The sequence below is a fragment of the Panthera onca genome, chromosome C2, assembly GCF_046562875.1.
Source record: "Panthera onca isolate mPanOnc1 chromosome C2, mPanOnc1 haplotype 2, whole genome shotgun sequence".
Classification (NCBI taxonomy): Eukaryota; Metazoa; Chordata; class Mammalia; order Carnivora; family Felidae; genus Panthera; species Panthera onca.
In genome coordinates, this window is record NC_138347.1 from 4,194,416 (window position 1) to 4,222,095 (window position 27,680).

Here is a 27,680-nt window from a genome sequence, read left to right on the forward strand (position 1 = left end):
GGGCGGGGCCGGCGAGCGGCGGAAGTGACGTCAGCGGGGCGGGGCGCACACCTGGGCACCTGGGCGGCCGCGGCGGCGCGGGGCGGCGGCGAGACGCGCGCGATGGAGGGCGAGAGCGGGAGCCCGTGGGCCCTGGGGCTGCTGCGCACCTTCGACGCGGGCGAGTTCGCCGGCTGGGAGAAGGTCGGCTCGGGCGGCTTCGGGCAGGTGTACAAGGTGCGCCATGTCCACTGGAAGACGTGGCTCGCCATCAAGTGCTCGCCCAGCCTGCACGTCGACGACAGGTCAGCGGCCCGGGCGGGGGCGCTGGGGCGGGCGACGCGGCCGGGCCTGGCTGCTGCGCGCCGCGGCGGGCGGGGGTCCGGGCGCTTGGATTCCGGGGTGGGGGGGGGCTCCTCTCCACCTGGGTCGCCTCGGGAGCCCTCGGAGGGATAGCGGTGTCCGCGCCGCTTGCCCGGCCCGAGGGACGCGGAGGCCGGGGCGGCGAGCTAGCTGCTCCGGGTCCCCGGCTGCGGCTCCCGCTTCGAGGGGCCGCGTTTGGTCGAAACGTTGCGAGGTGCCCGGTGGGGCCACCCCGGTGCTAGCGAGCTTCGCGTGAAGCCTCGGGTTTTCCGGGCTTTGGACCCGCGCCCCTCGGAGGCGCGTCCGGCCCGCCCGCGACCCGCCTGGGCGCTGCGGTCTGCGCCCGGCTTAGAAAAATTGCCGTGTGGGGATCTGGGCTTTGTGAGTTAGTTAGACTCCCTTCGACTTACTTAGTAATTTACGCTGGAGCACAAATTGGTATAAGACGGTAATTATTTCGGTCGGAAGCACTGGGCTTGGCTTGGCCGGGCTTCCGCAGCCACGGAACTCGGGCTTGGCCTTGGGGTCCGGCAGACGGCCCCGGGGGTGGGGGGCGGGGGGTTGCGCCCAGCGCTCCCTGACCTCGCGCTCTAGCTTTGGCTGACTTGATTTCCAGGCCGAGCCCCTAGTGGGGGGTGGGGGGAGGGCTTTACATTAGCCCGCTTTGTGGTCGAGCCATAGCGCCCTCCTGCACCCCAGCGCCCCAGTCCAAGAACCTGCCTGTCCCGGCCTAACACGGGGACTCAGTTAACCACGATTGGAAAGGACGCGAAGCCACCCCTGTGAAACAGGGCCGGTGGATTGTAGTCTGTGCTTAATTTGGGGGGAAGGGGGTGGAGTTGGAGGGGGGGTGGGGGGGGGAGAGGGTCTTGAGAAGCAGTTCTGGTTTTAATGCCGCCTTTTACGTTTGCATTGTAGTAGTTGATAGGTAAACTTAGTTGATATGTAAACTTCAGTGGACCGCACTTAAATTATGTGGTGAAAGTGTGCCTTCTAGGAGGAAGTTGGGTTTGTATAACGTGCGGAGATTCCCCCTTAGGGAGTCCCTACCGAACACACAAAGGAAAACAGCTCCTGTGAAACCTCTCATAGCCTTTGCTGTCTCCAGCGCCTGGGTTTGAATCCTCGGCTGATTGAGCGATGGGGCCTCCAAACCCCAGCTTCTCGCTGGTGGTGACGTCCCCTCCCCGGGGCTGTTTGAGTCCCCAGGACTAAGGTAAACGGATTGCAGTGTTTTCTGCTGCAGCATGAGGTACTAGGCCCCGCGCATTCGCTGCCCTCGTATTTTCATCCTGGCCTAGGAGATTGGGCAGGAGAGCTCTGGGTGACCTCTTGCCGTGAGCCTCAAATGCAGTGTTACTTGGAAACTGGCAGTAGAGTGGTGACAAGTGTCATAGAAACATCACAGAGGTGAGGGGCTGTGCAAGCCGTCCCTCCCCCTCTATGCTGTGGATCCTGGGAACTTCTCAGGCCGGGAGGGAGGGGCGCTGTGGTTATTTTGATGAAATCCGACCCGCGTTGAATACCAGCCAGTGGTCAGATCCTGAAAGGCGAGACCCTCGCCATAGCGACATTTTTATGCTCTGGGGACCTTGGTCTGACGGAGTCTTCTGGTCAAAGCGAGTTTTATTCACCAGCAACGTTTTTCACACGGGTTTCTTGGAGGAGCAAACAAAGTAACCAAGGATGCACCCAGGCTGACTCATCAGCCGGCACCCTCAGAATCTGTTATTTCCAGCCACCAGGCCCTTCTTTCTTGGGTGGCCCAGGAGGAGGTAGGGTTTCTCTACTTGACGCGGATCACTTAGGATATTGCATAGCCTGGTTGAAAAGTGTTTTGTCCTTTAACTGGAAGCCTTTCCTGCCCTGCCCGAGCCAGGCAGGTGGTGGCATGTTAGCGGGCGGCCCCGTGGAGGTCAGCATCGCCCAACAGGAAGAGAGTCCTCTCGCACTTTGCCGGCCCGGTAGGGCAGGCCGGGGTTCTGTATTTGCAGCAGTGGCTGATTTCTCTGCTTGAGACGATGGTTAACCCCCTGCTCTTTGTGTGTGAAGCCAGAAGTTAATGATTGACTGAATTCAGCTCCAGGTTCGGGGGTGGGGTGGGGGTGGGGGTGGGGTTGTGTCGTGCAGGAGGGGCTGGGTGCCTTGCACAGTCGCATCTAGACTTTGAAATGGTGGTTGTGCTGCCCCCCATCCCCACCCCGCAATGTGTTCCCTGAAGTGGAGTGGGGAACAGGGTTTTCTTGGGGTTCTGGGTGAAGCCTCCAGCCCTACTGCTGCCCTGGCCGCAGACTTTATCCACGCTCCCCCCCCCCCCCCCCCCAAGCAGGTGCCCCAGGCTCCTGGGAGCAGCAGGCTGCCTCAAGCCTGTGAGCACAGAGTTCTGTGCAGGGAAGATCAGGGGCCACCTTGAGGAAGGGGTGGGGGGGGAGGCAGGGGCCACCGAAGCACCTGCCATAGGAGCTTCCAAGGGGACTTTCTTGGAATTTCACAAGTGACACCCTACTGATCTGCGTTTCCCACTCCTTATGGGCATGGCTGGTGGCTTGGGGGAGACACGTGGCCTCCCTGGCTAACCCTGTTGGGGGGGATCGTGAGCGCTAGGGTGAGGTCTAGGGCTGGGCAGGTTACCGTGTAGAGAGCACAAGTGACCCCAGAGGCCCCCGTCCTCCAGCCTCCCGCCCCTCCCTTGGACTAAGACGAAGCCCTGAATAACAGAGTGCCTGGCCTGGGCGCCGGCCCGCAGCGAAGGCGCCATCCGCACTGGCTAGTCCGGACGAGCCCGAGCAAACCCCCAGTCTGCAACGGCAGAGCTGATGATCTGACAAGCCTGCTTCTTGTCAGTTTTAAAAATAGCAGTGTGGGAACCCTCGGAGGCTCCCTGGGAGCATCCCGGCTTGGTGCTCGAGTAGGCCTGGCCTGGAGGCATCCGCTAACCGAGGATTAAACCATGTTTCCTGCTGCCTTCCCCAAAGCTGGTTCCCTCTAGGAGCTCTTCGGGGCTGGTCCCCCCTTCTCTCCTCCCACGGTGTGTTACTCCCCTGACGTCCAGAGACCGCCACCCTTTCGTCCCCTACTTTCTACTTTCCCCTTTTCTGCCGTCAGTGCTTCCGGAAAGGGAAACCTCGTCCCTCCCTCACCATCGGCCCATCTTTGGAATTTCTGAGGGGAGGGGGGAGCCTCTGGCTTCTTAGAAACTGTCTTTTAGAAACGGTCTGTCTGATGATATTTCTGATATTTTCCCCTACCCCGATGCCCTCCCTGGGGTGGGAAAGACATGCTGAGACCTGTCCTAAATGAGGGAAAAAAAATTGGGTTAATCTAAGTGCTATTGAGAAAGTATTGGACAAATTGAACCCCAGCTTAGTCCTGTGAACGTCCAGAGGTTTTCCATCTCGGAGGTCCTGGGGGTGGGGGTGCTTTGTGCATTCCTGCCCGGAAACGGAATTAATAACCTTTCCCCAAATGGTGAAGAAAAGGAGCCTGTTTTGAAAGGATTACAGAAGAGAAATGTGACACCAGTCCTGCCGAATTTGCCTAATTGCAGGGAGGACGTCACAGTGTTTAGGTTGCGCTAAGACTGATGTCTGTGGATCCAGGTGGCCTCGAACTCTGCTCCTAACGGCGAAGAAACGGGATTTGATGGTGTGGACCCGGACGGAGACTGAGCCTGAAGTTCCGTGGCTCCGGCGCCAACCGCACCGGGGACCCTCAGGTCCCCTAGTGGTGATAGTGTTCACAGTACTGGGTCAGTAGTTTCTTCTGTGTTGTCACCAACATGAGCCAGAAACACTGCTTGGAGGGAAAGTATATTTAAAATAAATAATTGCTGTTGACAAAACAAACAAACAAACAAACAAACGAAAAACAGTCGGGGGGGGGGGGGTGGGTGCGGTTTGAGGGGCATGTTTCAGTCCTGACCCGGGCTCCCTACTAAGGCTTATTTCAGGCTCATTGAATTGCAGATGCCACCCGGGTTATCCACCTGGGCTGGGGGTGTAGCTTCCCTAAGCCTGTGGCTCTTGCTGGGGCGTAGGTGTGTGTGTGTGTGGGGGGGGGGGGATTGTTCCCGGAGCAATTAAGGGAAAGCCAAGAGGTTGGGGACACTTGGATTCGGATTACTAGGGAGGGAACGGGGTGCAAAATGGTGCAGAGCCTTCTCAACAAAACCAGTGCTAGCGCTTGGGGGGCCCTGGGGATCCCCGCTCCCCAGGCCTGTGTGAAGGGTCTCCTTGTCCCCTGAGACCTCCCCGAGGCTGTCCTGGGACCCCCCCCCCCCTTCCTTGCCCCAGGGAGGCGTGGTGACGGGTGGGATCCTTTCTGCTCTAAGGCATTCTGATAGAGTTGTCGGAAAAACATTTGTCCTTGGACACTGCCTGGTTTTCCTTGGTGAGAGGCCCTTACATGTGTGGTCAGTTGTCCTGCTTGACATTCTTCCAAAGAGGGTTCTTCGAACATTCAAGCTGTGATCAGCATTTGGGAGCAAACCAGCACCGCGGGGCCCTTTTTGATTTTTTTAAACTGAGGTGCATGGCCTCGTACAGTGGAAAGGGCCTGGGGCAGGGGGAGCAGTGAACTTGCTGAACTGGGGCAGCTGCCTGGGCGGAGGGGGGGGTGGGGAGCGGGGAGCGAGAGTGACTGATCTGCCAGCGAGGCTCTTAAGGAGGCTCTTAAGGCGCTAATGAGCCCGACAATCAGAAGTCACCCTGGTTTATGTATTATGCCCTTTGGGCAAATGGAAGAAAACGCTTTATTTGCAGGGTAGCTCAGAGCCTGCATTTAATGAGAAGTTCGGCCTTGATGTAATTGACTTTGTTCCCAGAATACGTTTGTTATCAGTCAGGCTTGGGCGGAGGCTCATCTCCACCCAGATGGAGGGTGTCTCCAGCCCGAAGATGACCCTCGTTACTGTCCAGCCTGTAAATACCTGAGCCGTTGATCGGCTCCTCAAAACCTGCAGGCCAGGAGGACAGCCTCACGCGGGTTCACACTGCAAGGTGGGGGGGGAGGGTCTCTATTCATCCCCGGGGTTGGGGGGAGGGCAGGACGCAGGCCAGTGCCATGTGGGCACAGTGGCACCCAAGGACACACATGGGTCAGGGAGGGGTGGCCAGGCAGCCAGTTTAAAAGAAAAAAGCAACAGGAACAGACAAGTTAAAACACTGACTCTTTTTTCCCCCCAATATGAGCACATTTATTTTAATTTTTTTTGTATGTTTTTATTTTTGAGAGAGAGAGAGAGAGAGACAGAGTGTGAGCCGGGGAGGGGCAGAGAGAGAAGGAGGCACAGAATCCGAAGCAGGCTCCAGGCTCCAGGCTCTGAGCTGTCAGCACAGAGCCCGACGCGGGGCTGGAAGCCACAAACTGAGATCGTGACCTGAGCCGAAGTCGGACGCTCAACCGACTGAGCCACCCAGGCGTCCCCTATAACCGTGATTCTTAGCAAAATAGGGAGGAGAGGTAGCCCCTGGTACTAAGTCATGTTAGGAGTGGTAGTTGTCCTGGTTCAGTGTAATAAGCAGGTCTTCCGGGAGGAGGACGGAAGAGATGGGCCCAGGGATGCCGTTTTCTCTCTCTTTAGATGACGGGCTTTCTAACGATGCCTGCTGCTGACATCTAGCCTTTCCTGCGTTTAGACACCCGTGGAGACCAGGCACAGGGCGAGGGGTCTGCCTCTGTGTGGCCAGAGCCAGCCGAGCCCGGACCCAGAGGGGACGGAGCCACTCTCAGCCCGGCCCAGGGACCCCCACACGCAGCACTGCGCTCTTGTGGACGCCGTGCTTTCCATTAATTGGCCGTTTAACCAGAGAGCTAAGCAAGCAAGCCGTGCTGAACTCAGTTCTGTGTCATAGTGGTCTAATACTTCAATCCTGATGTGTCCTAATGTGGCCCACTTGTTCCGAAGGCCAGTGGGGATTCTTTGCCTCCACGAGTGTGCCCAACACCGACTTCTCTCCCTTCTCCGGGATGCTTCCCCTCGCAGAGAGGAGGACCTGCCCGGTGACTCCTGGTAGAGATCGGGGTGCGGGGGGTGCCCTTGCTACCTCTCTCTCCTCCATACCCATCAGTCGTCAAGTCTCATTGATTCTCCTCCAAAATGTGCCCTGTGTCTGCCCCGTTCTCTCTCTCCGCCTGGAGCTGGGACGACCACCTTAGGCACAGGTGCTCAACGCAGGCAGAGCTTGGGTTGCTGCAGCCTCCGATGACCTGTAATCCCGGCTCCTTCTTGCCGGCGGGCCTTCCTCCCTGGCAAATGTTTTCACACACGTATGGGAAGCCTGGCAGCATGCAGTCTCAGAGAGGAGGTCAAAGGAATAAGAAATGAATTTGTTTGGTGGGTACAGTGTTGGAACTCTGCATCAGACTAGCAAATGGGAGCAGGTGTGGACGGGGAGGTCAGGAGCGGGTGCATCCAGGCTCCAGAAGAGCCCCTCTGGTGGGTTACGGGCAGGGCTGCTTGTGCCGGAACCGGCATTTCAGGGGGAGTCCCTGAGGCCACCCCAGCCTGCATTGGTGGTACGCAGATGCTGGGTCTGCTCGGTTCCCGGCTGCAGTAGGGCATGTCTGGCATGTGATTCTAGACTTTTCCTTCAGGAGTTTATTAGAAAGCGTGTTCTCCAACACACGCCTGGCACCTGGCACCTGTTCTGCAGGGAAAACAGATGAACTTTTTTGTTTTTTCAGGTTAAATATTTTTTTATTGGATACATTTGATGCGTAACATTGCGTAAATTTAAGGTGAATACTGTGTTACTTTGATGTGTGTGTGTGTGTTGTGATATGGTTGCCACTGGAGTCATATTTGTCATATTACATACTTATTGTGTATGTTGAATAAACTGTATGTTTATGGCCATTTAGCCCTTGTTACAAGTTTCTACCTTTAAACGCCATCAGTCTTATCTGCCCACCGTCTTGCCCCTGGTAACCACCCTTTCTTCTCTTTTCTAGATTCCACATATAGGTGATATCAGTATGTTCTCTGGTGTATCTTGCTTAGCATGATGTGCTCAAGGTCTGTCTGGTTGTTGCAAATGGCAGGATAGCCTCCTTTTTTTTTTTTTTTTTTAAATGTTTTATTTATTTTCAGAGAGGGTGAGAGTGCATGGGAGAGGGGCAGGGAGAGAAAAAGAACCCCAAGTAGACTCCACACTGACAGTGCAGAGCCCGACGCAGGGCCCGATCTCCCGAACCATGAGATCGTGACCTGCGCTGAAGTCAAGAGTTGGACGCTCAACCGACTGAGCCACCCAGGTGCCCCGTGGATATCCTCCTTTCTCATGGCTGAATAATAGTCCGTTATGTCTATGTGCCACACCTTGTTGGGTTTTTTTTCCTTTTAATCCATTCATCCGTTGATGGGCATTGATTGGGGTTGTTTCCACAGCTTGGCTGTCGCGATAAACATGGGCTTGCAGAGATCTTGCAGAAGTCTTGTTCTCACTGCCTTTGGGTATATCCCCAGAAGCAGAGTTACTGCATTGTATCGTAGTTCTGCTTTAACTTTCTTGAGGTGTGAGCTGATACGTCTTTGTGGTTTTGGTTCACGTTTCCCTGATGGTTAGTGATATTCAGAATCTTCTCATGTGCCTGTTGGCCATTGTGACGTCCTCTTTGGACAAACGTCTGTTTCGTTCTTTGCCCGTTTTTAAATCCGATGTTTTCTTCTTTAATTAAGTCGTATTTGTTATCTATTTCGGATGTTAACGTCTTATCCAGTGTGTGGTTTGCAAAATTTTTCTCCCATGTTGTAGGCTGCCTTTTCATTTTGTTCCCTGTTTCCCTTGCTGTGCAGAAGCTTCTGGGTTTGATGGAGTTCCATTTGCTGATTTTTGCTTCTGCTGTTTGTGCTTTAGGTGTCGTGTCCAAAAGGTCATTGCCAAGATGGGTATTAATGAGCTTTTTCCAATGCTTTCTTCCAGTTTTATGGTATCAGGTCTTATTTTTAAGACTTTGATCCATTGTGAGTTAATTTTTGTGTGTGTTGTGAACTAGGGTCCCAAGTTCATCATCCCGCGTGTGTTTCTCCAGTTTTCCGGGCGCCATTTGTCGGGAAGACCAGCCTTTCCTTATTGGGTGTTCGTGGCTCCCTTGTTGAATATTAGTTGACCACGGAAGCAGACGAAAATTAAAATAAATGCTGAGAGTACATAGTGGGCAATTCCAGACTGTAGTGGTTTAGTTTAAATTTGGCCGAGATGCACTTGGCTTTGTCTACATGCCGGGTTCTTAGGCTTGGCACTGTTTGCATAGGAGCTGGATAATTCTTGGTCTTGGGAGCTGCCTTATGCATTGTGGGTTGTTAAGCAGCATCCCTGGCCTCTACCCACTGGATGCCGGCCATAGCCCCGAGTTGTGACACCCAAAATGTCCCAGACAGCGCTCGGTGTCCCCGGCGGGCAAAGCTGTCCCTCCACGAGAATCACTGGTCTACCCTCAGGGGTTCTCCCCCCGAGACACCCACTGTACAGCTTCTGGCCATATGTTCACATGAGGCTCCCAAATGCAGGGGCCGGGATGGGGAGTCAGAGGGGCTGAGATCCCGTCGGGGCACCTGGTGTCCACGTGGGAACGGAGCCCAGCTCAGCCAGTTTTCTGGTTGCTTTCTGCCGTGTCGAGTTCTAACAGCCGCCGACCTAGATGGTGCATGGCCGAGCCCTGTCCTTATGCGATTCAGCCCCTTTTCCTGGATGTGCTCTGGGACTTTTGCCCCATGAGGCTAACACAGAGCAGGATACGGGGATTCTAATCTGAGTCCGTGGGCTGCACCCGGAAGTGACCTTAGACCCGGGGCTGGTGCACTTTCCATGGAGGGCCAGGGAGTAAACGTGTCGAGGTCTGCAGACTGCTGGTCTCTGCCTTGAGCGAGAAAGTGGCCACAGCCCACGTGGCGTGAACGGGTGAGACCGTCTTCCAGGAAGTTCTTTACAGAACCGGAGGCAGGCTGTGCGCGGTGGTTGGTGGTTTCTGAAAAGGTTAGGCATCGGATTATCACATGGCCCGAGTCACCCCGTTCCTGGGTGTGTGTGTAGCCCAGAATGCTGAAAGCGAGCAGGTGTTTGTGCACCTGTGCACACAGACACATGGCGTTATTCACGGCAGCCCAAGCGCCCATCAGCGGGCGACTGGATACGTAAAACGTGTTCGTGCAATGGAGCGTCATACAGCCGTGAAAAGGGGTGAGGTTTTGACACCTGCCACAACGCGGCTGAACCAGGATCACATTACGCTGAGGTGCTGAGCGAAGGAAGCCAGGCGCAGAAGGACAAATCCTGTGTGATTCCGCTTAGGTCAGGTGCGTGGAGTGGTTCACGGAGACAGGAAGTGGACGAGGGGTGGGCGGGGCCGGGAGGAAGGGGTTCCTGCGGAAAGGGTACAGGGTGTCTGCTGGGACGACGGACGAGGCTTGGGTGTCGGGCGTGTGTGCACGTGATGCCTGCGAACTGTACCCTTGGGAATGGTGAAAATGTGACTTACGTGTCTTTACCACGACTGAAAACGTGGTTGGAATAAAGGGGGCTCTCGGGCTGCAGCCTGCAGACCTGGCTCCACCGGCTGATGCCCCACAAGCACCAGTGTGGGGCCCGAAGGAGGGCCCACCGGGCCGGCTACGTGTTGAACTAGATGAGTTGGGTTCTTTGGACGGACACTTTGTTGCGGCTTCAGTCACATGGCATCGTGTGTCCCCTCAGCCCGGGAGGAGGGGTGGCAGCATCGGCCCCCCTGGCTCGGTGGCCCCGGGGTGCTGACTGCGCGTTCCCAGATGCTCATCGGGATGGGATGTCCGTCCTCCTCGCGTACGGTGACCTGCGATGCGCAGAAGCGTTTGAGTGGCCGTCGGGCCGATGGCCCCGGGACGTCCCGAGTGTGGTTCTGCGGCATCGCGGGGAGCCCCGTGCGCCCGGGTCACCTGCTCGGCCCGCGGACCTGGCGCCGCGTGTCGGGGCCTGGGCGAGCGCCTCCCACGTCTCACGTCTGCCAACTTTTCCAGGGAGCGCGTGGAGCTTCTGGAAGAAGCCAAGAAGATGGAGATGGCTAAGTTCCGCTACATCCTGCCCGTGTACGGCATATGCCGGGAGCCGGCCGGCCTGGTCATGGAGTACATGGAGACCGGCTCGCTGGAGAAGCTGCTGGCCTCCGAGCCGTTGCCGTGGGACCTGCGCTTCCGTATCGTCCACGAGACGGCCGTGGGCATGAACTTCCTGCACTGCATGTCCCCGCCTCTCCTCCACCTGGACCTCAAGCCCGCAAACATCTTGCTGGACGCCCACTACCACGTCAAGGTAGGACCCGCCCGGCTCCAGGCCCCAGGCGGCTGGAGGGGGGGGAAGGCTCTGAGTGGGGCCGGGGGAGGACATAAGGACTCAGCACCCCCAGGCTCCACGAAACGTGTAGCTGGGAAATGGACCCTTACGCACACGGTTACCCCCCACCCCCGCGGATCCCGGAGCATGGGCCTAAATCCTGAGCACTCTGGAAGAAAAGAGCTCGTGGGTTTGTGGCTTCTGGTCTCACTGGACGTCTCGTGAAGGCCGGTTAGGGATCCGACCGGGGGGGGGGGGGGGGGCGGAGACCGCTGCACCCCCCATCTGTGGTCTCAGGGATGGCGGCGGGGGGGCGTGGGGCGCTCCCTGGAACGAGGCTCCGGAGGGGCTCATCCTCTTCTCGTCGTGTGAGGCCTCTGAGGTCTGCTATCATTATTACTCTTTTTTGGGTAAGTTTATAAAACACAGAGAAGTACGAGGGACGGTGGAACTAAATACCAGGTACCAGCCACCTGGGCCTGCAGTTAGTACCGCTGTCCAGTTTGTATTTCTTGGCCTCTCCTCTGTCCCGGGCTCTGTCGTTGCCACCAGGGGGGACGCAGGTCACGGGCCTTCCCTGCGTGGTTCAGGAGGCCCGGGGTCGTGCGCTGGCCCGCAGGATGCACTTGCCGCCTCCCTTCCCTGTGCCCGGCTTGTGAGCGAGTGAGAAGGACCCGCGAGCGGTGGCCTGAACCCTTTCCTGGGCCCTGCGGGAACCGGGAAGGGACTCGCCTGTACACTCTCCTGGCTGGTCACAGGGAGCTTGCAGGAGCCCCTCCCTTGCTGGTCTGAGGGGTAGGAGGGACCTGAGTTCAGCCCAGCCATGCCCGTGGGCTCTGTCTGGAAGGAGAGGTGGGACCAGGGGGCACAGGCACCCCACCTTTGCGGCGCACCTGGCCAGCCTGAGGCCGATGGGGAGACTCATGTCCACGTTGGACAGTGACTGCAGACTGTCCCTTGATTAGGAGTCGCTCCAAAATGAGATTGTCGCCGCCAGAGGGACGAGCTCTCCTGGTTCGAATGGGTGCCACGGGGGTTCTGTCTTTGCTAGAGCCAAGTTTCTTTCCGGCTGGTGCACTGGCTTCCGGTGTGGAGCCTCTGCCCCCACTGACATTCCAGGGTTTATCAAGGAGGGTGCTCCTGTGGGCACCAAGCGAAGGATGAAGCCTTTTTTTTTTTTTCTTTTCTTTTCTTTTTAAAGTTTATTTATTTTGAGAGAGAGTGCAAGTGGGGGAGGGGCAGAGACGGAGGGAGAGAGAATCCCAAGCAGGCTCCCCGCACCTGCCAGCACAGAGCCTGACGTGGGCTCGAACCCACAAACCGTGAGATCATGACCTGAGCTGAGACCGAGGGACGCATGCTTACCCGACTGCCGAGCCACCCAGTCGCCCCAAGAATGAAGCTTTTGATCTCAGGCTCGAATATACACGAGAACGAGGAAGCAGCGACAGACCTCTGTCGTGTGCCAGGGACCTCGCTGGCAGGAGGTACTCTGGACGGTGGCCTGGCCACCTGCCAGGCTGAGGCCCAGAGGGGTTAAACCATAACCAGGGTCTCCCGGGCTCTGGTCATCCAGCTGAGGCCACGGTCAGGTTCAGCGGTCTCTGGAGTCCTGCTGTCCCTCCCCGCCCGCTGCTGCATGTGAGAGGTACCCAGCCTGCGGCCCGTGGGCATCACACGAGGGCGGAATAGGTGTCCTGCAGTAGGTGTCCCACAGGCAGCCTGTGGGCTGGAGGAGGAGTTCCTTCCAGAACTCCGGCTGGGAGTGGGGGGTGTCACTGGGAGAGACCGGGTCTTCAGAGAGCATCGGCCTTTGCTGCTATCAGGAGTCGGGGAGGGGGGCACAGGCAGAAGAGTCATGGAAAATTCTAGGTTGTGTAGGGGGAGGGGAAGCAGGAGGCCGAGTTAGATCAGGGTAGGGGTTCTGAAATGCTGTCGTGACGGAGGCCGCCGGGAAGGTGCTTGTCTCAGGCGGCTGTTGGGTGCGCGCGGGGCACGCAGACAGGTGTGTGCGTGGCTGTGTCTCTGAGACGCCTGCAGGGTCGGGCTGGTGCTTGGCCTGGCTGGCTTTTATCTCCACCGCCTGCTTTCCGCTCTCCCCTCCGCTCTTCAGCAGGTCATGTGGGATGCTTGGGGCATGTGAGTGTCCCTTAGGGGAGCAAGTGGCCCTCCTTGCGGGCACGGCCCCCGCCCCCAGCTCTGTCACCTGGTGGGTGGGGGTCACACCTCTGTGTTGCCGTGAGCGGTCAAGGATGACCGAGTGCTGATGGCTCAGTGCCTGGCCCGTGGACGTGCTCGGTGGGGGTTGGGGCCGTCGGGGTTGGTGTTCCGTGGCCGTAGAGTCATTTTTTTGCACACCGTGGATGGTGGCTTCCGTCCAGGGAGCGTCTCCGGTGCCGGGTCCACAGTAGACGCTCGATACTGGCTCAGTGGGGAGAGGAGTGCCGTCCTCTCTGTGACACGCTGGGGGCCTGCCTTCCTGGTCGGTCACTTCTGCTTTGGCTCTGAGCTCCCTCCACTTGAACGCTCTTCTCTCCCTCTCCTTGTGAACCCCTGAGTCAGGAGCCCTGCTGCTTGCGAAGGTTTTAGTAAATGGTGAAGATTCCTTGAAGAGCTGAGTGGGTCCTAAGGAGCCTGGGGCGACCCAGGAGGGCGCTGATGGAAAGCTTAGGACCCGCCTCGCTGACGCTGACGGCTGATGTTGTCACTTCCGGGCGGGGCTCTGGGCCTCTGCACAGACCGGCCCCTTCCGCAGCTCCCTGCAAGGGCCAGCTGGAGCTGCGTTTCTGTGACCACGCTCAGCCCCAGACAAACAGATGACATATTTACGTAGCACATTTCTTCATTCCCAGAAATGCAGCGTGGAGGGTGCTGTTGGAGCTTTCCAGTCGGCCGGGAGCTCTGCAGTGATTGGCCGCCTGCTTTCTGCACACTTTATAAAACTTTAATCTGGAATCTTGAGATGAGATCATAAGTTGTGAGCTTGGCCAGTCCCCTTGTGCCCCTCTAGACACGGAGAGGATGATTAGAGCTGAAGGTTTCACAGCAACTGCCTACTTTGCTTGCAAAGTGTGTTAAAGAGACTTAATGTTAAATTAATACTGAGGTTAATAGTAACTAAATGCAAATGGAGTGAACCCATTTCACGTTGAAAATGAAATAGCTTAGTTTATTGTTGATGTATTTAAAAAAATTTTTTAAATGTTTATTTATTTTTGACAGAGAGAGAGAGAGAGAGACAGAGCATGAGCGGGGGAGGGGCAGAGAGAGAGGGAGACATAGAATCCGAAGCAGGCTCCTGGCTCCGAGCCATCAGCACAGAGCCCAACACGGGGCTTGAACCCACAGACCGCAAGGTCATGACCATGATGCTCAACCGACTGAGCCACCCGGGCGCCCCATATATATATATTTTTTAATAGTCTCCATACCCAATGTGGGGCTTGAACTCACAACCCTGAGATCAAGAATTGCATGTTCCACTACTGAGCCAGCTGGGTGCCTGCCGAAATAGCTCAGTTTAAAATCTCAGGCTACTTCTGGTCCAGTTTGCCCAGACCACATCCAGAGGGACCCTGAGGGCCCTGTTCTCCTGTGGTCTGAACGGCCTGTCTCTGTAGCCAGCACAGCCCTGATCATGCCCTTCTTTGGTCTCGTCCAGCTGGGCCTGGAAGGAGAAGGGCCCATGTCCCCGGGACACCTGTGGGTGCCTGTGAGCACTGAGCTCCGAGCGGCCCTGAGACCTGTGCCGAATGTGAAGATGTATGAGCAGCTTGTAGGCCGTTTGCTGTATACTCTGCGTACCCTGGGATTGCCAGGGCCCTGAGGGTGGGAGAGGGTGGGGGGAGAACCTGGGGCGGGGGGAGGGTCAGCGGCCCTCAGAGACTTATTTCTGATGTGCATTTTGATGCCATTGTTTTTATGTCGAATTTATGCTTCTTTTCTTGAACCACGGATATTTTGAAGTGGCTGGCTCTCCCTGCAAACAGCAGAAACAAACAGAAATCTGTGAGCGGGGTAGGGGGCACGGGGTGAGACCCTTGCACCCCAGTCGGGCTCCATTTCTGAGATTAAAAGGTCGAAGCAGCTGAGAGTTTGAACTGAAACATTTGCTCTCACCGACTTGTTCGAGATTGCCACGTGTGGCCCTGTGTTGGCCCTGAGCTGCTTTGTGGGTCTGCAGGCGAGGTGATGACTGGGGGGGTTTCTTGAAGGCCAGGCAATGACAGCAAGCAGCCAGGCACCCAGAAATGCCCCGGCTGGCCCTGCTCGCGTGGCCCCACGCCGTCCTGGTCACGGGAACAGAGGGCTGGGCCCAGTCCTGCAGGCTTTTCTCCACCAGCTACCTGCCGGCGGGGCCAGAGATCCCTTGAAGGACCGGGTCACCACTCGTAAATTCTCCCTGTGCTCGGTGATGACACCGGGCTGTGGGCTCACCCCGAGGGCACGGTGAGCCCAGCAGTGAAGCCTGACCGAGCCCCGTTTCCTATCACTCCATGGGTGCGTTTGAAGAGGGGCTCTGGAGGTCATCAGAAGGCTTCAGATTCACTCCTAAGCCTCGAAGGGGGATACAAAGGGGCAGTTTTCCTCGTGGATCCCGGGTCCCTTTATGCCAGTCAGTGTGACCTAATCTCACGCACACCTCGCTCCCGCCAGCTTCCAAGGGCTCGACTTACACAGGAGCTGGGGGAGGCTGGCGCCCCACAGGGAGTGTGCAATGGTGTTGTCGCCCTCACTGTGGGGTCCCGTGAGCTTTCCAGACGCCTTTGCCCTAAGGAGAAAAGGGGGTGGAGGTGTGGGGCCTGCACAGCGGTGGTCCAGGTGTGCCCTCAGGTGGGTGGGCTCCCGCAGGTGTATCACACCTTTTACTTTTTTTTTAATCTTTTTTTAATGTTTGTTTATTTTTGACAGAGACAGAGCATGAGCGGGGGAGGGGTGGAGAGAGAGGGAGACACAGAATCGAAGCAGGCTCCAGGCTCCGAGCTGTCAGCACAGAGCCCGACACGGGGCTCAAACTCATAAACCGCGAGACCATGACCTGAGCCGAAGTCGGACACCCAACCAACTGAGCCACCCAGGCGCCCCGTATCACACCTTTTATTTGGGGGCCTTGCATTTGGTGAAGGAGCCAGTGAGAACCTGTTGGTCACAAATTGTTCCAGGTCCAGGCAGAGGGCAGAATGCCCCCTCCAGGCTGTGTGGTGTGCGTTTTGTTTGCTTTAAAGGGCATCTGGGGATGCCTGGGGAAGCATTTGGCTCAGGTCATGACCTCACAGCTCGTGGGTTCGAGCCCCGCATCGGGCTCTGTGCTGACAGCTCAGAGTCTGTGTCTCCCTCTCTCTCTGCCCCTCACCCACTCGCACACTGTCTAGCTCTCTCTCAAAAATAAATAAACATTAAAACATTCTTTTCGGGGTGCCTGGATGGCTCAGTTGGGTAAACGTCTGACTTCGGCTCAGGTCATGATCTCACGGTTCATAGGGTCGAGCCCCAAGTCAGGCTCTGTGCTGACAGCTCAGAGCTTGGAGCCCGGTTCGGATTCTGTGTCTCCCTCTCTCTCTGCCCCTCCCCTGCTACTGCTCTGTCTCTCTCTCAAAAGCAAATAAACGTTAACAACAACAAAAACAAATTTTAAAGGGCTTCTGAAGGCACATTTCCCTTCAAGGAACAGACTGCATCCTGCCCGTCTCCCCAGCAGGGCCCTTGCACAGCCGATGGCCTTAGGGCCAGGCCTTGCTTTTCGTGTGTTACCTGAAAACCTGACAACTCTGAGAGTCGCTTTCCCCTCTAGGCCGACTTGGGCCGTCCCCAGGGGCAGACGTGATGCTGTCGAAGATGCTAAACGTGCCTGAGTTCAGTCTCCCCGAGAGTCCCTTCCTTAGAGCGGAATCTGGTCCCTGTCCGTCCAGCCCCTAACAGCTGGGGCTTGTTTCTCCCAAGCCGGCCGTGCCTTCCTGTCCTCCCCGGAGGAGCACAGGACGTGGCTCTCGGGTGTGGATTCCCCACTGTGCCTGCACGGCCGCATCGGGGGACCGTGCCACACGTCCCCACAGAGGTGGGGATGGAGCCTCTTGCCTCCCTCGGCGAGGCCCCAGCGAAGCCCACTGAGCCTCGTCTGACTGCTGTGTTACAGATTTCCGATTTTGGGCTGGCCAAGTGCAACGGGCTGTCCCACTCCCATGACCTCAGCATGGACGGCCTGTTCGGCACCATCGCCTACCTCCCTCCAGAGCGCATCCGGGAGAAGAGCCGGCTCTTCGACACCAAGCACGACGTGTACAGGTGTGTGACAGGCGTACAGCAGGTGGGGGCAGGTGTGCGACGGCTGTGGGACGGGTGTGGGACAGGGTGGGACGGGTGTGCGTGGGGGCCCAAGCGGGGGCTCTGCACCTCGATTCCCAGAGGCCATCGGACGTGAGATTGAGACCACGTGAAAGGGCTTGGGGTGTGTAGTTTGTCGGTCCACGTACCCAAGGTGTACAAGAGACCCTTGTCCCCTGCGAGTGCTGAGCCGAGGGTGGAGAATGTCACGGCTGGTGCCAGCTAGAGACAGTTCTGTGGCCAGCCCCCACACTGTAAACGCTCTGTGTTTTTATGAAACGGGTTTTATAGCTCATCTGCTGGGGGAGCCTGCTGCTCGAAGTGATCTGTGTGTCTGTACGTGTGCGGATTTGCACTCCTGGAACCCAGTTCCCTCTGGCCCAGTGAGTGGCTTATGCTTCTCACGTCACTTACCTTTGACAGGGGAATGCAGACACATCGGGGCTGTTCGCAAACCAGCATCGGTGGGGTTTATGTGCTTGAGAATAATCCCCAAGTCGTTGGCGCCTTCCTTTTCCAAATTGCGAAGGTCTTACTCCACTGAGGCCAGTCAGAGGAGAAGAGAGGAGGGAGCGTGTGCCTAAGCCCCTCACTGTGGCTCTTGTCTCACGCGTGGTGACTGGACCCTAAGCCCCCAGAGCCCTGAGCTGTGCCTTCTTGACATGATCGGCATCCGGAGTCCTGGCAGACTGGTTTCACGGTGACCATTGTGCGCCTGCCTAGCTGGGCTCTGAGCCGTCCGTCCGCTGGCGAATGGCACGTCGGGGGCTAGTCACGGCTTGTAGAGTTAGGGGAGAATGAGGTTCTGTGTTTACTTTGGAGTTGAGAGCTTCAGCTCTTGGACTTGCAGACTTGCGTTCATTTTCAAAGGAGAATTCCCGCATCTCTGTCAGCAGCCGCTCTCAGCTCCGTGCAGGGTGGCAGCTGCAGGTTTGGACTCCTGGTTTTGTTTTTTAAAAAATTTTAAATTAAAAAAAAAAAAATTTGTTAGGTTGTGCTTTTTGGGGTATATTCAGAGTAGCTATATATACGACATAGATAGATAGAGAGGGAAAATATACTTTCCAACAACCAAAAAAGGGCCCAGGACGGTGAGCCGGACCGCCCCCTGTGTTCTCCGTCTACCGTCTCCACAGCCTTCTGCGAAGTCTCAGTGAGCAGGCCGCTCGCCCTCCCCCCCCCCCCCACCGGGGCCGGAGTCGGCGTCTTGGTGCCCTGCACCTGCCACGAGATGGGGGTGACTTAGGCAGACACAGGCCCTTCTCCCCACGAGCTGATGTTCCAGCAACAGAGCGGTGGTCCTTTTCCTCCCCTCCCCTCCCCCTGCCACCCCCTGTCCCCACCCGCCCCGTTCCGCCCCGTCCTGCCCGTGCTGTCTGAGCTGGAAGCCCAGCTGGTGTGGTCGTGTCTGTGGTGTCACATCCGAGCCGCCATCGTGATGCGCTCCACAGTATGGGCGCCTGTGTAAAGCATCCATGGAAAATATCTTAGTGTCCCCCCCCTCCCCCTCCCCCTCTCCTTTCCCCCTTCCTTCCCCTCCCCCTCCTTTCCCCCTCCCCCTGTCCTTTCCCCCTCCCCCTCTGTCCTTTCCCCCTCCCCCTCTCCTTTCCCCCTCCCCCCTCTCCTTTCCCCCTCCCCCTCTCCTTTCCCCCTCCCCTCTCCTTTCCCCCTCCCCTCTCCTTTCCCCCTCCCTTTCTCTCCTTCCCCCCCCTCCTTCCCCCCCTCTCCTTTCCCCCCTCCCCTCTCCTTTCCCCCTCCCCTCTCCTTTCCCCCTCCCCTCTCCTTTCCCCCTCCCCCTCTCCTTCCCCCCTCCCCTCTCCTTTCCCCCTCCCCTCTCCTTTCCCCCTCCCTCTCCTTTCCCCCTCCCTTCTCCCTTTCCCCCTCCCCCTCTCCTCTCCCTGTCTCTCTCTCTCTCTCTCTCTCTCTCTCTCTCTCTCTCTCTCTGTTTCCTTTGAAGACTCTGGAGTGGTCTTCCTCAAGCTAGTTGCTGTTGGGAGAGCTTTTGACTTTGTTTGAGGGTCCTGCTCACAGATACTAACCGGCCGATTTTCCTTGCAGCTTTGCCATTGTGATCTGGGGTGTGCTCACGCAGAAGAAACCGTTCGCAGGTGAGTGGGCTTGTCTTTGGGGAAAGTGCATCCCTCTGTCTGTCCGGGGACACGGGAGGGCACTCCTCCTTGGTCCTGTTTGAGCTGTGCCTGCGGCCCACTTTCCCACAGGGGGTGGTGCGGGGGTTGCTCTGGGCCACGAAGGTGGTGGGGCCATCCTGTGGGGCAGCGGGGACACTGCTCTGTGCTGCCCAGCGTGTCCTCCTGGAGTCCCGCGGCCTCTCTGCATGCAGACAAGCAGTCTTGCGGCATATTCACATTTCAGCAAAGGCTGCAATCTGAAGGGGTCTGTTCAGGGGATTTCCTTTATTTAAGGTGCCAGCTCATTCGTGTGTGTGTGTGTGTGTGTGTGTGTGTGTGATGTAATGCACGTGACATAAAATCCATCCTTTCATCCGTTTAAAGTGTATAATACGGTGACATCGAGTACGTTAGCTGCTGTTCTGCCTATAGCACCAGAACGTTCTCATCCCCGCAAAGGGAAAACCCCGTGCCCATCCAGCCCATCCCCCCCTGCCCCCCCGAGAACCACCTGCTTGCTTTCTCTGTGGATTTGCCAGCTGCGCTTATTTCCAGCTGATTCTGTTTTTGGATTTATAAACATATAGTAAAATACATACAAAATTTACCATCTCACCCAGTTTTAAGCGTGCACTTCAGTGGCAGGAAGCACCTTCACACTGCTGTGCAGCCCGTCTCCAGAACAGTTGAGTGGATTTTGCACAAACGTGTACACCCGGGTCACCTCCCTTCCCCTCGAGGGCTGTGACATTTCTTTCCCTTCAGGCAGCCGCTGTTCCGGGGTCTGTCCTCCCGGCGCCGATACCTTGACTTGTTATAAAAATCGAGCGCTTCTTCAGCCTCGTCATTTCCTCCACGGGCGTGTGGGTTATTTCACGCTGTTTTGTGGTTTGACCAAAATATCCAAAAAATGCAGAGCAGACTCAACGCGGGGGCCTTGGGTCTGGGAGCCGTGCGGGTTGGTGTCTGTTGTCTGTCCATCTGTCTCCCTGACTCCTCCCCCTCCGTGGAGGCCGTGGTCCGGATCCGTGCTGGTGTGGCAGTGTCCGCTCTGACCCCAGACTGTCCCACAGACACGACACCCAAGGCGGGTACGGGATACAAACGTCGGGAGCCAGGGCCCGCGTGTTTTACTGCCTGGGACGTGGGGAGTTCAAGGCAGAGAAGCAAAAGGTGTTTCTTGATCTTCTCCCATCTGTTTGGCAGCAGAAAACGCCGCGGGTGTTGCTTTCCCATCATTCTGAGGGCCTCCAGGGATCTGGAAGCCAGTGTGCTGGAAATAGCGCGTAGATACCCACAATAGCTGTTGCACAAGATTTAACGGGAAGGCGGGACACGGCATCGCACCAGGAGCCTGGCAGGCGCCGGTGACTTGGGGCCAATTTTCCACGCCTGCTGACATGTGTGTGGTGCCCCTGCAGGGCTCCCCGGCCGTGGGCGTGCTGGGAACTGTGGGGTCTGGGGCGGGGAGGGGGTGGGGCTGGGCTGCTGGGACCAAGGAACTCGGAGTCCAGCTTGATGGACGTTGTGGTTTTGGGCTGAGCAGAGAGAAAAGTCTGGCCCGCTGAAGGTCACCTTGGGCCCCTTGGTCTGTGACCAAGGTTTGGGTGATAGGAACGAGTTTGTTGTGCTTATAAAGGTCGGAGCAGAGGGCAGGGGGAACCCCACATTATGACTTGCAGGAGGAGAGGCCCCCTGTTTATACAGCCCAGGTCTGAGCGTGCTCTGAGGGGGCAGGCGTCCCGGGACACCATCGCTGTGGCTGGCTCACTGCACGGGGCACCCGGGGCCTGCGTTTCGGTGTAGAGATCAGAATTTCGGAAGGCTCTTGCGTCATCACAGGGCGATACGGGTTCGCTTGGAGGCTGGCCCACGTGACTTCGTGATTTTTAAGTGTTGCCTCCCTTTGGTGCGCGCGCGGGCCTCTTTGGAACATGTCTCGTCAGATACTTTCTCCTCTGAACCCTGGTCGCCTTGGAGTTTGATGCCCAGAAAGATGTGCCCTGTGATACAACGCACAGGCTCTGTTGGGTGCCTTGCAGGGAGTCTCTGCGGCCTGGAAACGGGAGAACAGACGTGCTCCGTAAGGATCAGGACCAGAGGGAGCCGTGGGCTTTGCGAAGGAAGTGGCTGCCACCGGCCCCACGCTCCTTTCCTCCTGAAGGCGCGGAGCACGGCCCCCAGCCCCGCGGAGCCGCCCTGACCGGGTGCCTTCCCTTTGCAGATGAGAAGAACATCCTGCGCATCATGGTGAAGGTGGTGAAGGGCCACCGCCCCGAGCTGCCGCCCGTGTGCAGAGCCCGGCCGCGGGCCTGTGGGAACCTCGTGCGCCTCATGCAGAGGTGCTGGCACGGGGAGCCGCGAGAGCGGCCCAGCTTCCAGGGTGAGTCCGGGGGGCCCCCGGGGCTCGTGGCGCGATCGCTCTGCCGTGGCACGGGAGCTGGGGTCGACGAGCAGGCCCGGGTGGGGGAGGCCATGCAGACAGGTGCACCGGGGCGGGCCCCGCCTGGACGGGTTGGCCGCTCGCCTGTGGTCCCCCAGCACGCGGGGTCGGGGTGGGGTGGTCACTGCCAGCCGGCCCAGCTGCAGCCCGGTGGAGCCGTGCTCGGTGCTACGGGTTCGGACCGGGGCTACGTCTGCAGGGGACGGAGGAGACCTCTCACCTGCGGCTTTCTCTGCATTTCTTTTGGGGTCTTGCCCCCGCCCCCGCCTTGAATGGGTGCGTCCTTGGGTTAGCAAAGTGACTTCAATAAAATGAGAAGTGATTGTAGCGTTGAAAGCACGTGGGGGGAAGCGATAGAGTGTCCCCTGCCGGGTGCCGGCCACCCTGGCCAGTGTGGGGACACGGTCTGGTGGCTCTTGCAGACGGGGCTCCCCCTGGGGAGGGCTTCTTTGGGAAACTGGGACACCGTGACTCCTCCTTGGCACCTGGCACGACCCTGCCAGGTCGCAAACGGTAGGCCCCCCGCGTGGCCCCCGCGGAGGTTCTATGGGGTTAACCTGGGAGCTCAGCCCAGCCGGCGGCCTGCGCAGCTGCAGCACCGACCGGTCCCCTGGGGTGCGGCCTCTTTTGTCCCCGCCCGAGTCGCACTTGTAAGCCGCGAATGTGGAAGTCATTGTCCAAGTGACATGCCCTTTTCTGTTTTCTCCCCAAAAGAAATTACGTCTGAAACCGAGGACCTGTGTGAGAAACCCGATGGTGATGTGAAGGAGACAGCTCAAGATCTGGACGCGAAGCAGCCCCTAGAACCCAAGAGCCCGGTAATGGGGACCTTCCCGGAGGTGTCATTTGAGGGGGGGGGGGGGCTCGTGTTTTCACCCTCGAGTCCTCCCTTTCTCCACATTCCCCTGCTGCCTGGACCGGCCCCTCGTCTCACCCGGCGGGCAGAGCCCTGTCCCGTGCGAGCAGCCACAGGGTCCTGTGTTCAGGAGCCGGTGGCAGGTCGCGTGGCCGGCTCTGGTGGCCCCAGGCTCCTTTCCCCCCCCAGCCGCATCCTGTCCCCACCTCCTGTCTGCGGTTAAGAGCGAACAGTGTGGGCCCGCATTTGACCTCGAGGAGCTGCTGGTCGGATGCTCTTTGAACCAGGGGAACAGAAGGGCCGTGTGGGCCCTGTTGCGGGGCGGGGGGTTCTGGGCTCCTGTGGTCTGGCTGTCTCCGCGCCCCTGACTTGGAAACCTGGCCACTTTGTCACTGCCGCTCGTAAACGGTTACCGCCGGGGGCACCCACATAGGTCACGTGAGGTGTGATGAGAGACCCCGAGGCTACGGGTAACTCAGTGTCCGTAGCGGACTTGCAAAGGGAGGCCTGACGAACTTCCTAACGTGCCGTGTGGCGGGAGGCCACTCACCCCAGGCATCCGCGTGAGGCCGGGAGATGAGTCCACGCTTGAGGTGTGCCCACAGTCTGAGCGTCAAGGGGCGTGTGCGTGAGGGGGGGGAGCAAAGGTGTCTGGGGGAGGCGGCCTGCCCACCGACAAGGGAGAGCAAGGCACCCGGTTCGCGGGTGCGACTCGGGGCACGGAGCCACCAAGTCCGAGCGGATGGCAGTTCCCAAGGAGAGGGGGGACCGGGGACAAGCGGGCGTGAGTCCCGAAGAGTCGTGAGTCACCCTCGGGTTTAATCGCGCTCCAGAGACCTACCTTTCTGGAAGCCCGTCAGGGAGACCCTTGCAAAGGCCCCATTGGTACGTGTTGGATTGGGGCGCACCGGTGACGCTGTGGCTGGGCCCGTCCCTGCGCCTGCCCCCACGTGGTCCCCCAGCCGGACTCAGGCGGCGCGGAGGGAGGGGCGCAGGCGCGCAGGGACCCCCAGCCCCGGTCCCATCTCCTCCCTCCGCTGCTTGCTGGTGCTGACCTGCCAGGTGGGCGCGGCCGGCATTCAGGCGTCACATTCTCCCAGCGCGGTCACGGGCCACCCGTCGTCCAGGTGGCACTGCGCGTACGCCACTGCGGTGACAGGCTGGGGGCCACGCCGCCGGGCTTCCTGTTTTCATGGAGCCGTCTCTCCCCGCCTCTCCCCAGAGCGGTGCCTCTCTGCCTGGCGGGCCCGGCGCGGTGTCCCTGGGCTCCCCTGCGTCTGCGTGTGGCGGGACGGCCTGAGCGCCCTGTGTGGCTGTCTGGGGACCGAGCGTCCCCCCGCCCTCCGCCGTCCCCGCCTCCGTCCTCCTGGCTGGGTCTCACCCACCTCCCTCTGCCTGGTTCGCAGAAGCCCGTGTGCTCGCCTCTCAAGCGGGCCTCCGCCCCGACCTTCGACAGCAACTACAGCCTCTCCGAGCTCCTGTCCCAGCTGGACTCGGGCACCTCGCAGACCCTCGCGGGCCCGGAGGAGCTCAGCCGCAGCTGCTCCGAATCCAGGCTGCAGTCGGCCAGCAGCAGCAAGAGGCTCTCGGGGGTGTCCTCTGTCGACTCTGCCTTCTCCTCCAGAGGGTCGCTGTCCTTGTCTTTCGAGCGGGAGCCTTCCACGGGCGGTAAGCGAGGACGCCGTATCCTGGGAAATCGTGAGCCTGGCTAAGGGGCCGTAGGAGCCCGCGAGCAGCTCAGAGAAGCAGGCATCCAGCTTCCAGACCCAGTTCTTTACTTTCTGCCTCCCGTAGCTAATCGGCCTGGGGAGTCAGCGGCACAGCTGGCTCACCGGGCCCATATCTGGAGGTGGGTGCTGGCCGAGCGGCCGGCCGAGAGGCTCCGGGGGCATCACTTAAGCGTAAGGGGGACGGGCCAGGCCGCCAGCTCTCACCTGTGCCGACACCAGGTGTAGGGGCTGGCGTCAGGTTTGCGGACTGAGAACCCTGACCTGTATCGAGGGAGTCCAGATGATTCTAACCCCACGCCCTGCAGACCTCTCTCGTGTAGAGGCCAGCCCCGTACCCCCTTTCTCTGATACCCCTTTACTTTCTTGTCTGTGAGCTCTCTGCTTGTTTCGGCCGTGCATTGTGATGGCTGAGTTGTCCCTGGACGTTATGACACCTTGGTCCCGTCTGTATTCTCCCTGTTGGCGTGGGGTTCTTCTCAGTTAGGTGACCTTATCTGTTTATGTTGATTTCGATGGGTTTTCCTCTTGGAAGGGGCCTTTTCTGTGCCCCTGCCCTAAATGCCGGACCCCGGGTCCTGGGTTGGAACCCGGCCACTTTGTCACCACCACTCGTAAACGGTTACCACCGGGGGCACCCACATAGGTCACATGAGGTGTGATGAGAGACCCCGAGGTGTGATGAGAGACCCCGAGGCTACGGCCCTACACTGTAGCTCCCTTGCTGCCCCCGGGGAGGCTAAGATGTCCTGTCCTGCCCTCTGAGTGTGCAGCCCCGTGAGGAAAACACGGGTTTTCATGCTCAGGGTGACAACGGTATAGGGGGGCCAAGTGCCCCAGGGTCGTGGAAAGAACACGGACCCCAGCAGGAGGGGCAGTTTGTTTTTCCTGGCAGATCAGGGAACTCCTTCTGGAAGGAAGTGCTTTTCCTGGATGCACTGAGCCTCCTGGGATTTTCAGAGTGGAATATTTGGGGCAAAAGAGGGCATTTGGGGTTGAGAAAACACCTTACGAAGACACAGGGGTGGGCAAGGCCCAGCCGGGCGGCTTGACTGGAGGTAAGTGGTGGGTGATGGGGTCGCACAGGAAGGAAATACCCCGTCTCTGGGAGAGAAGTATGCTATACGACTCTCTCTGGGTCTGATGCTCTCAAATGGCATCTTCGTGCTCACGCGCGGTCGGTTCCCGTAAAGACACAGATGTCGTCTGGGTGGCTTGTGTCTTCTCGAATTCCACCCTATACCCCCACCCTCCCGTGCAAGTCCCCTTGAGAACGTTTCATGTGAGGGAGGGGCGGGCCTTCTTTCACGCAAATCGGAGGCCAGACACCGTGGTGGGAGTTTTACGTTAAATAGAGGTGAGGCTGCATGTGGAGGCTGGGGCGGGGAGCAGCCGGTGGCCCTGGAAGGGTGTCCCTGCTGTGGGAACTGTCAGCTCTCAAGTGGACTGGGACGCCTCCCTGGTCTGTGCCTTTCATTCTGTTTCCTTTTTTTTTAAATGTTTATTTTACTTTTGAGAGCGAGAAAGACAGCGCGCGAACAGGGGAGGGATGGGCGGGGGGAGACAGAATCCGAAGCAGGCTCCAGGCTCCTGGCTGTCAGCACAGAGCCCGACGCGGGGCTCGAACTCACGAACCGTGAGATCGTGACCTGAGCCAAAGGGGACGCTCAAACGACCGAGGCACCCAGGCGCCCCATTTTTATTTTCTTAACGAAGCAATGTTAGCCATCACCGCCATTTTCTGAGCACAGACGGGCCGAGTTCTGCGCCCTTATCCGATGACGACCCTACGGGACAGCTAGAATGACTTTGCGAGTTCGCGGGAGCCCCTTGGCCTGCCCGAGGTCTTCCCCCTGCACCGGAAATCTAATAACACGGCGGGGGTGACTCCTGAGTGGTTTCGGGCACGCGGCGACCCGGAGGCCGCTGGGGAGGCGCGGGCCGCGTTAGGGCGCCCGCCAGGCCTTGGGAGCGGCCCGCAGCCCGAACCTCGTATCTCTCTCCCCCAGATCTCGGCACGACAGACATCCAGAAGAAGAAGCTCGTGGATGCCATCGTGAACGGGGACACCAGCAGGCTGATGAAGATCCTCCAGCCCCAGGACGTCGACCTGGTCGTGGACGGCGGCTCCAGCCTGCTGCACGTGGCCGTGGAGGCCGGGCAGGAGGAGTGCGTCAAGTGGCTGCTGCTCAATAACGCCAACCCCAACCTGACCAACCGGAAGGGCTCCACCCCCCTCCACGTGGCCGTGGAGAAGAGGGTGCGGGGCGTCGTGGAGCTCCTGCTGGCCCGCAAGATCAGCGTCAACGCCGCGGACGAGGACCGCTGGACGGCCCTGCACTTTGCGGCCCAGAACGGGGACGAGTTCAGCACGCGGCTGCTGCTGGACAAGAGCGCCTCCGCGAACGAGGCGGACTGCGAGGGCCGCACCCCCATGCACGTGGCCTGCCAGCACGGCCAGGAGAGCATCGTGCGGATCCTGCTCCGCCGGGGCGGCGACGTGGGGCTGCGGGGCAAGGACGCCTGGGGGCCGCTGCACTACGCCGCCTGGCAGGGCCACCTGCCCGTCGTCAGGCTGCTGGCCAAGCAGCCGGGCGTGAGCGTGGACGCGCAGACGCTGGACGGGAGGACGCCGCTGCACCTGGCCGCCCAGCGGGGGCACTACCGCGTGGCCCGCGTGCTCATCGACCTGCGCTCGGACGTCAACGTCTGCAACCTGCTCTCGCAGACGCCCCTGCACGTGGCCGCGGAGACGGGGCACACGAGCACCGCCAGGCTGCTGCTGCACCGGGGCGCCAGCAAGGAGGCGGTGACCGCCGAGGGCTGCACCGCCTTGCACCTGGCGTCGCGGAACGGGCACCTGGCGACCGTCAGGCTGCTGGTGGAGGAGAAGGCCGACGTGCTGGCCCGGGGGCCCCGGGGCCAGACGGCCCTGCACCTGGCCGCCGCCGGCGGGCACGCGGAGGTGGTGGAGGAGCTGGCCAGTGCCGACGCGCTCGACCTGGCCGACGCGCAGGGGCTCAGCGCGCTGCACCTGGCCGCCCGGGGCCGGCACGCCAAGACGGTGGAGACGCTGCTTCGACACGGGGCCCACGTCAACCTGCAGAGCCTCAAGTTCCAGGGCGGCCCCGTCCCCGACGCCGCGCTGCTCCGGCGGAGCAAGACCTAGCCTGGGGACCCCGTGCGGGGTCCCTGGCCCGTCGCGTTCCGCCGCGGGGACAGAGTGACGCCGGGCCGGCCGGCGCCGCGCGCCTCGTCCGCGGCCCGGCGGGGCGTCGACCGGGCGGCCGGCGAGAGGCCGGCGACCGCCGACTCTTGATTCGTCCGGGGCATCCGCTCGGCCGCGTCTCCCTCCGGAGGCGGCTGGCGAGAATGCGCTTGGCTGTCGACCCTTCGTCCGCCGATCGGCGGCCCCGCCTTCCGCGGGGGGGGGGGGGGGGAGGGGGGAGACGGGTCGGAATCATTTCGTTGCGTGTCTTGCTCCTACTGTGGGTCCGTCGGTGGCAAAGCCGTGGGTGGGGCGCAGTTCACCCCGGCCTCAGCCGAGCCACCTGGGGA

The 27,680-nt window shown here is 59.4% G+C and overlaps 1 protein-coding gene across 1 annotated transcript; it reads left to right on the forward strand.

Annotated features, from left to right (window-relative positions):
• Nucleotides 1–50: 50 nt before the first annotated feature.
• On the forward strand, nucleotides 51–27,680 carry RIPK4 (receptor interacting serine/threonine kinase 4). Its single transcript, XM_078452751.2, has 8 exons — nucleotides 51–284; nucleotides 10,334–10,625; nucleotides 16,780–16,928; nucleotides 19,026–19,075; nucleotides 21,321–21,479; nucleotides 22,254–22,357; nucleotides 23,802–24,063; nucleotides 26,132–27,680. Exons 1-8 carry the CDS (start codon nucleotides 103–105, stop codon nucleotides 27,289–27,291), a joined length of 2,358 nt encoding a protein of 785 aa, XP_078308877.2. The 5' UTR covers nucleotides 51–102; the 3' UTR covers nucleotides 27,292–27,680.

What these genes read in the sequence shown, in the direction of transcription:
- RIPK4 (XM_078452751.2), top strand. Translation starts at nt 103, where the DNA reads ATGGAGGGCGAGAGCGGGAGCCCGTGGGCCCTGGGGCTGCTGCGCACC. An exon ending in ACGCCCACTACCACGTCAAG is followed by an intron (nt 10,626 to 16,779) that starts GTAGGACCCGCC and finishes GCTGTGTTACAG; the next exon opens with ATTTCCGATTTTGGGCTGGC. An exon ending in GCAGAAGAAACCGTTCGCAG is followed by an intron (nt 19,076 to 21,320) that starts GTGAGTGGGCTT and finishes TTCCCTTTGCAG; the next exon opens with ATGAGAAGAACATCCTGCGC.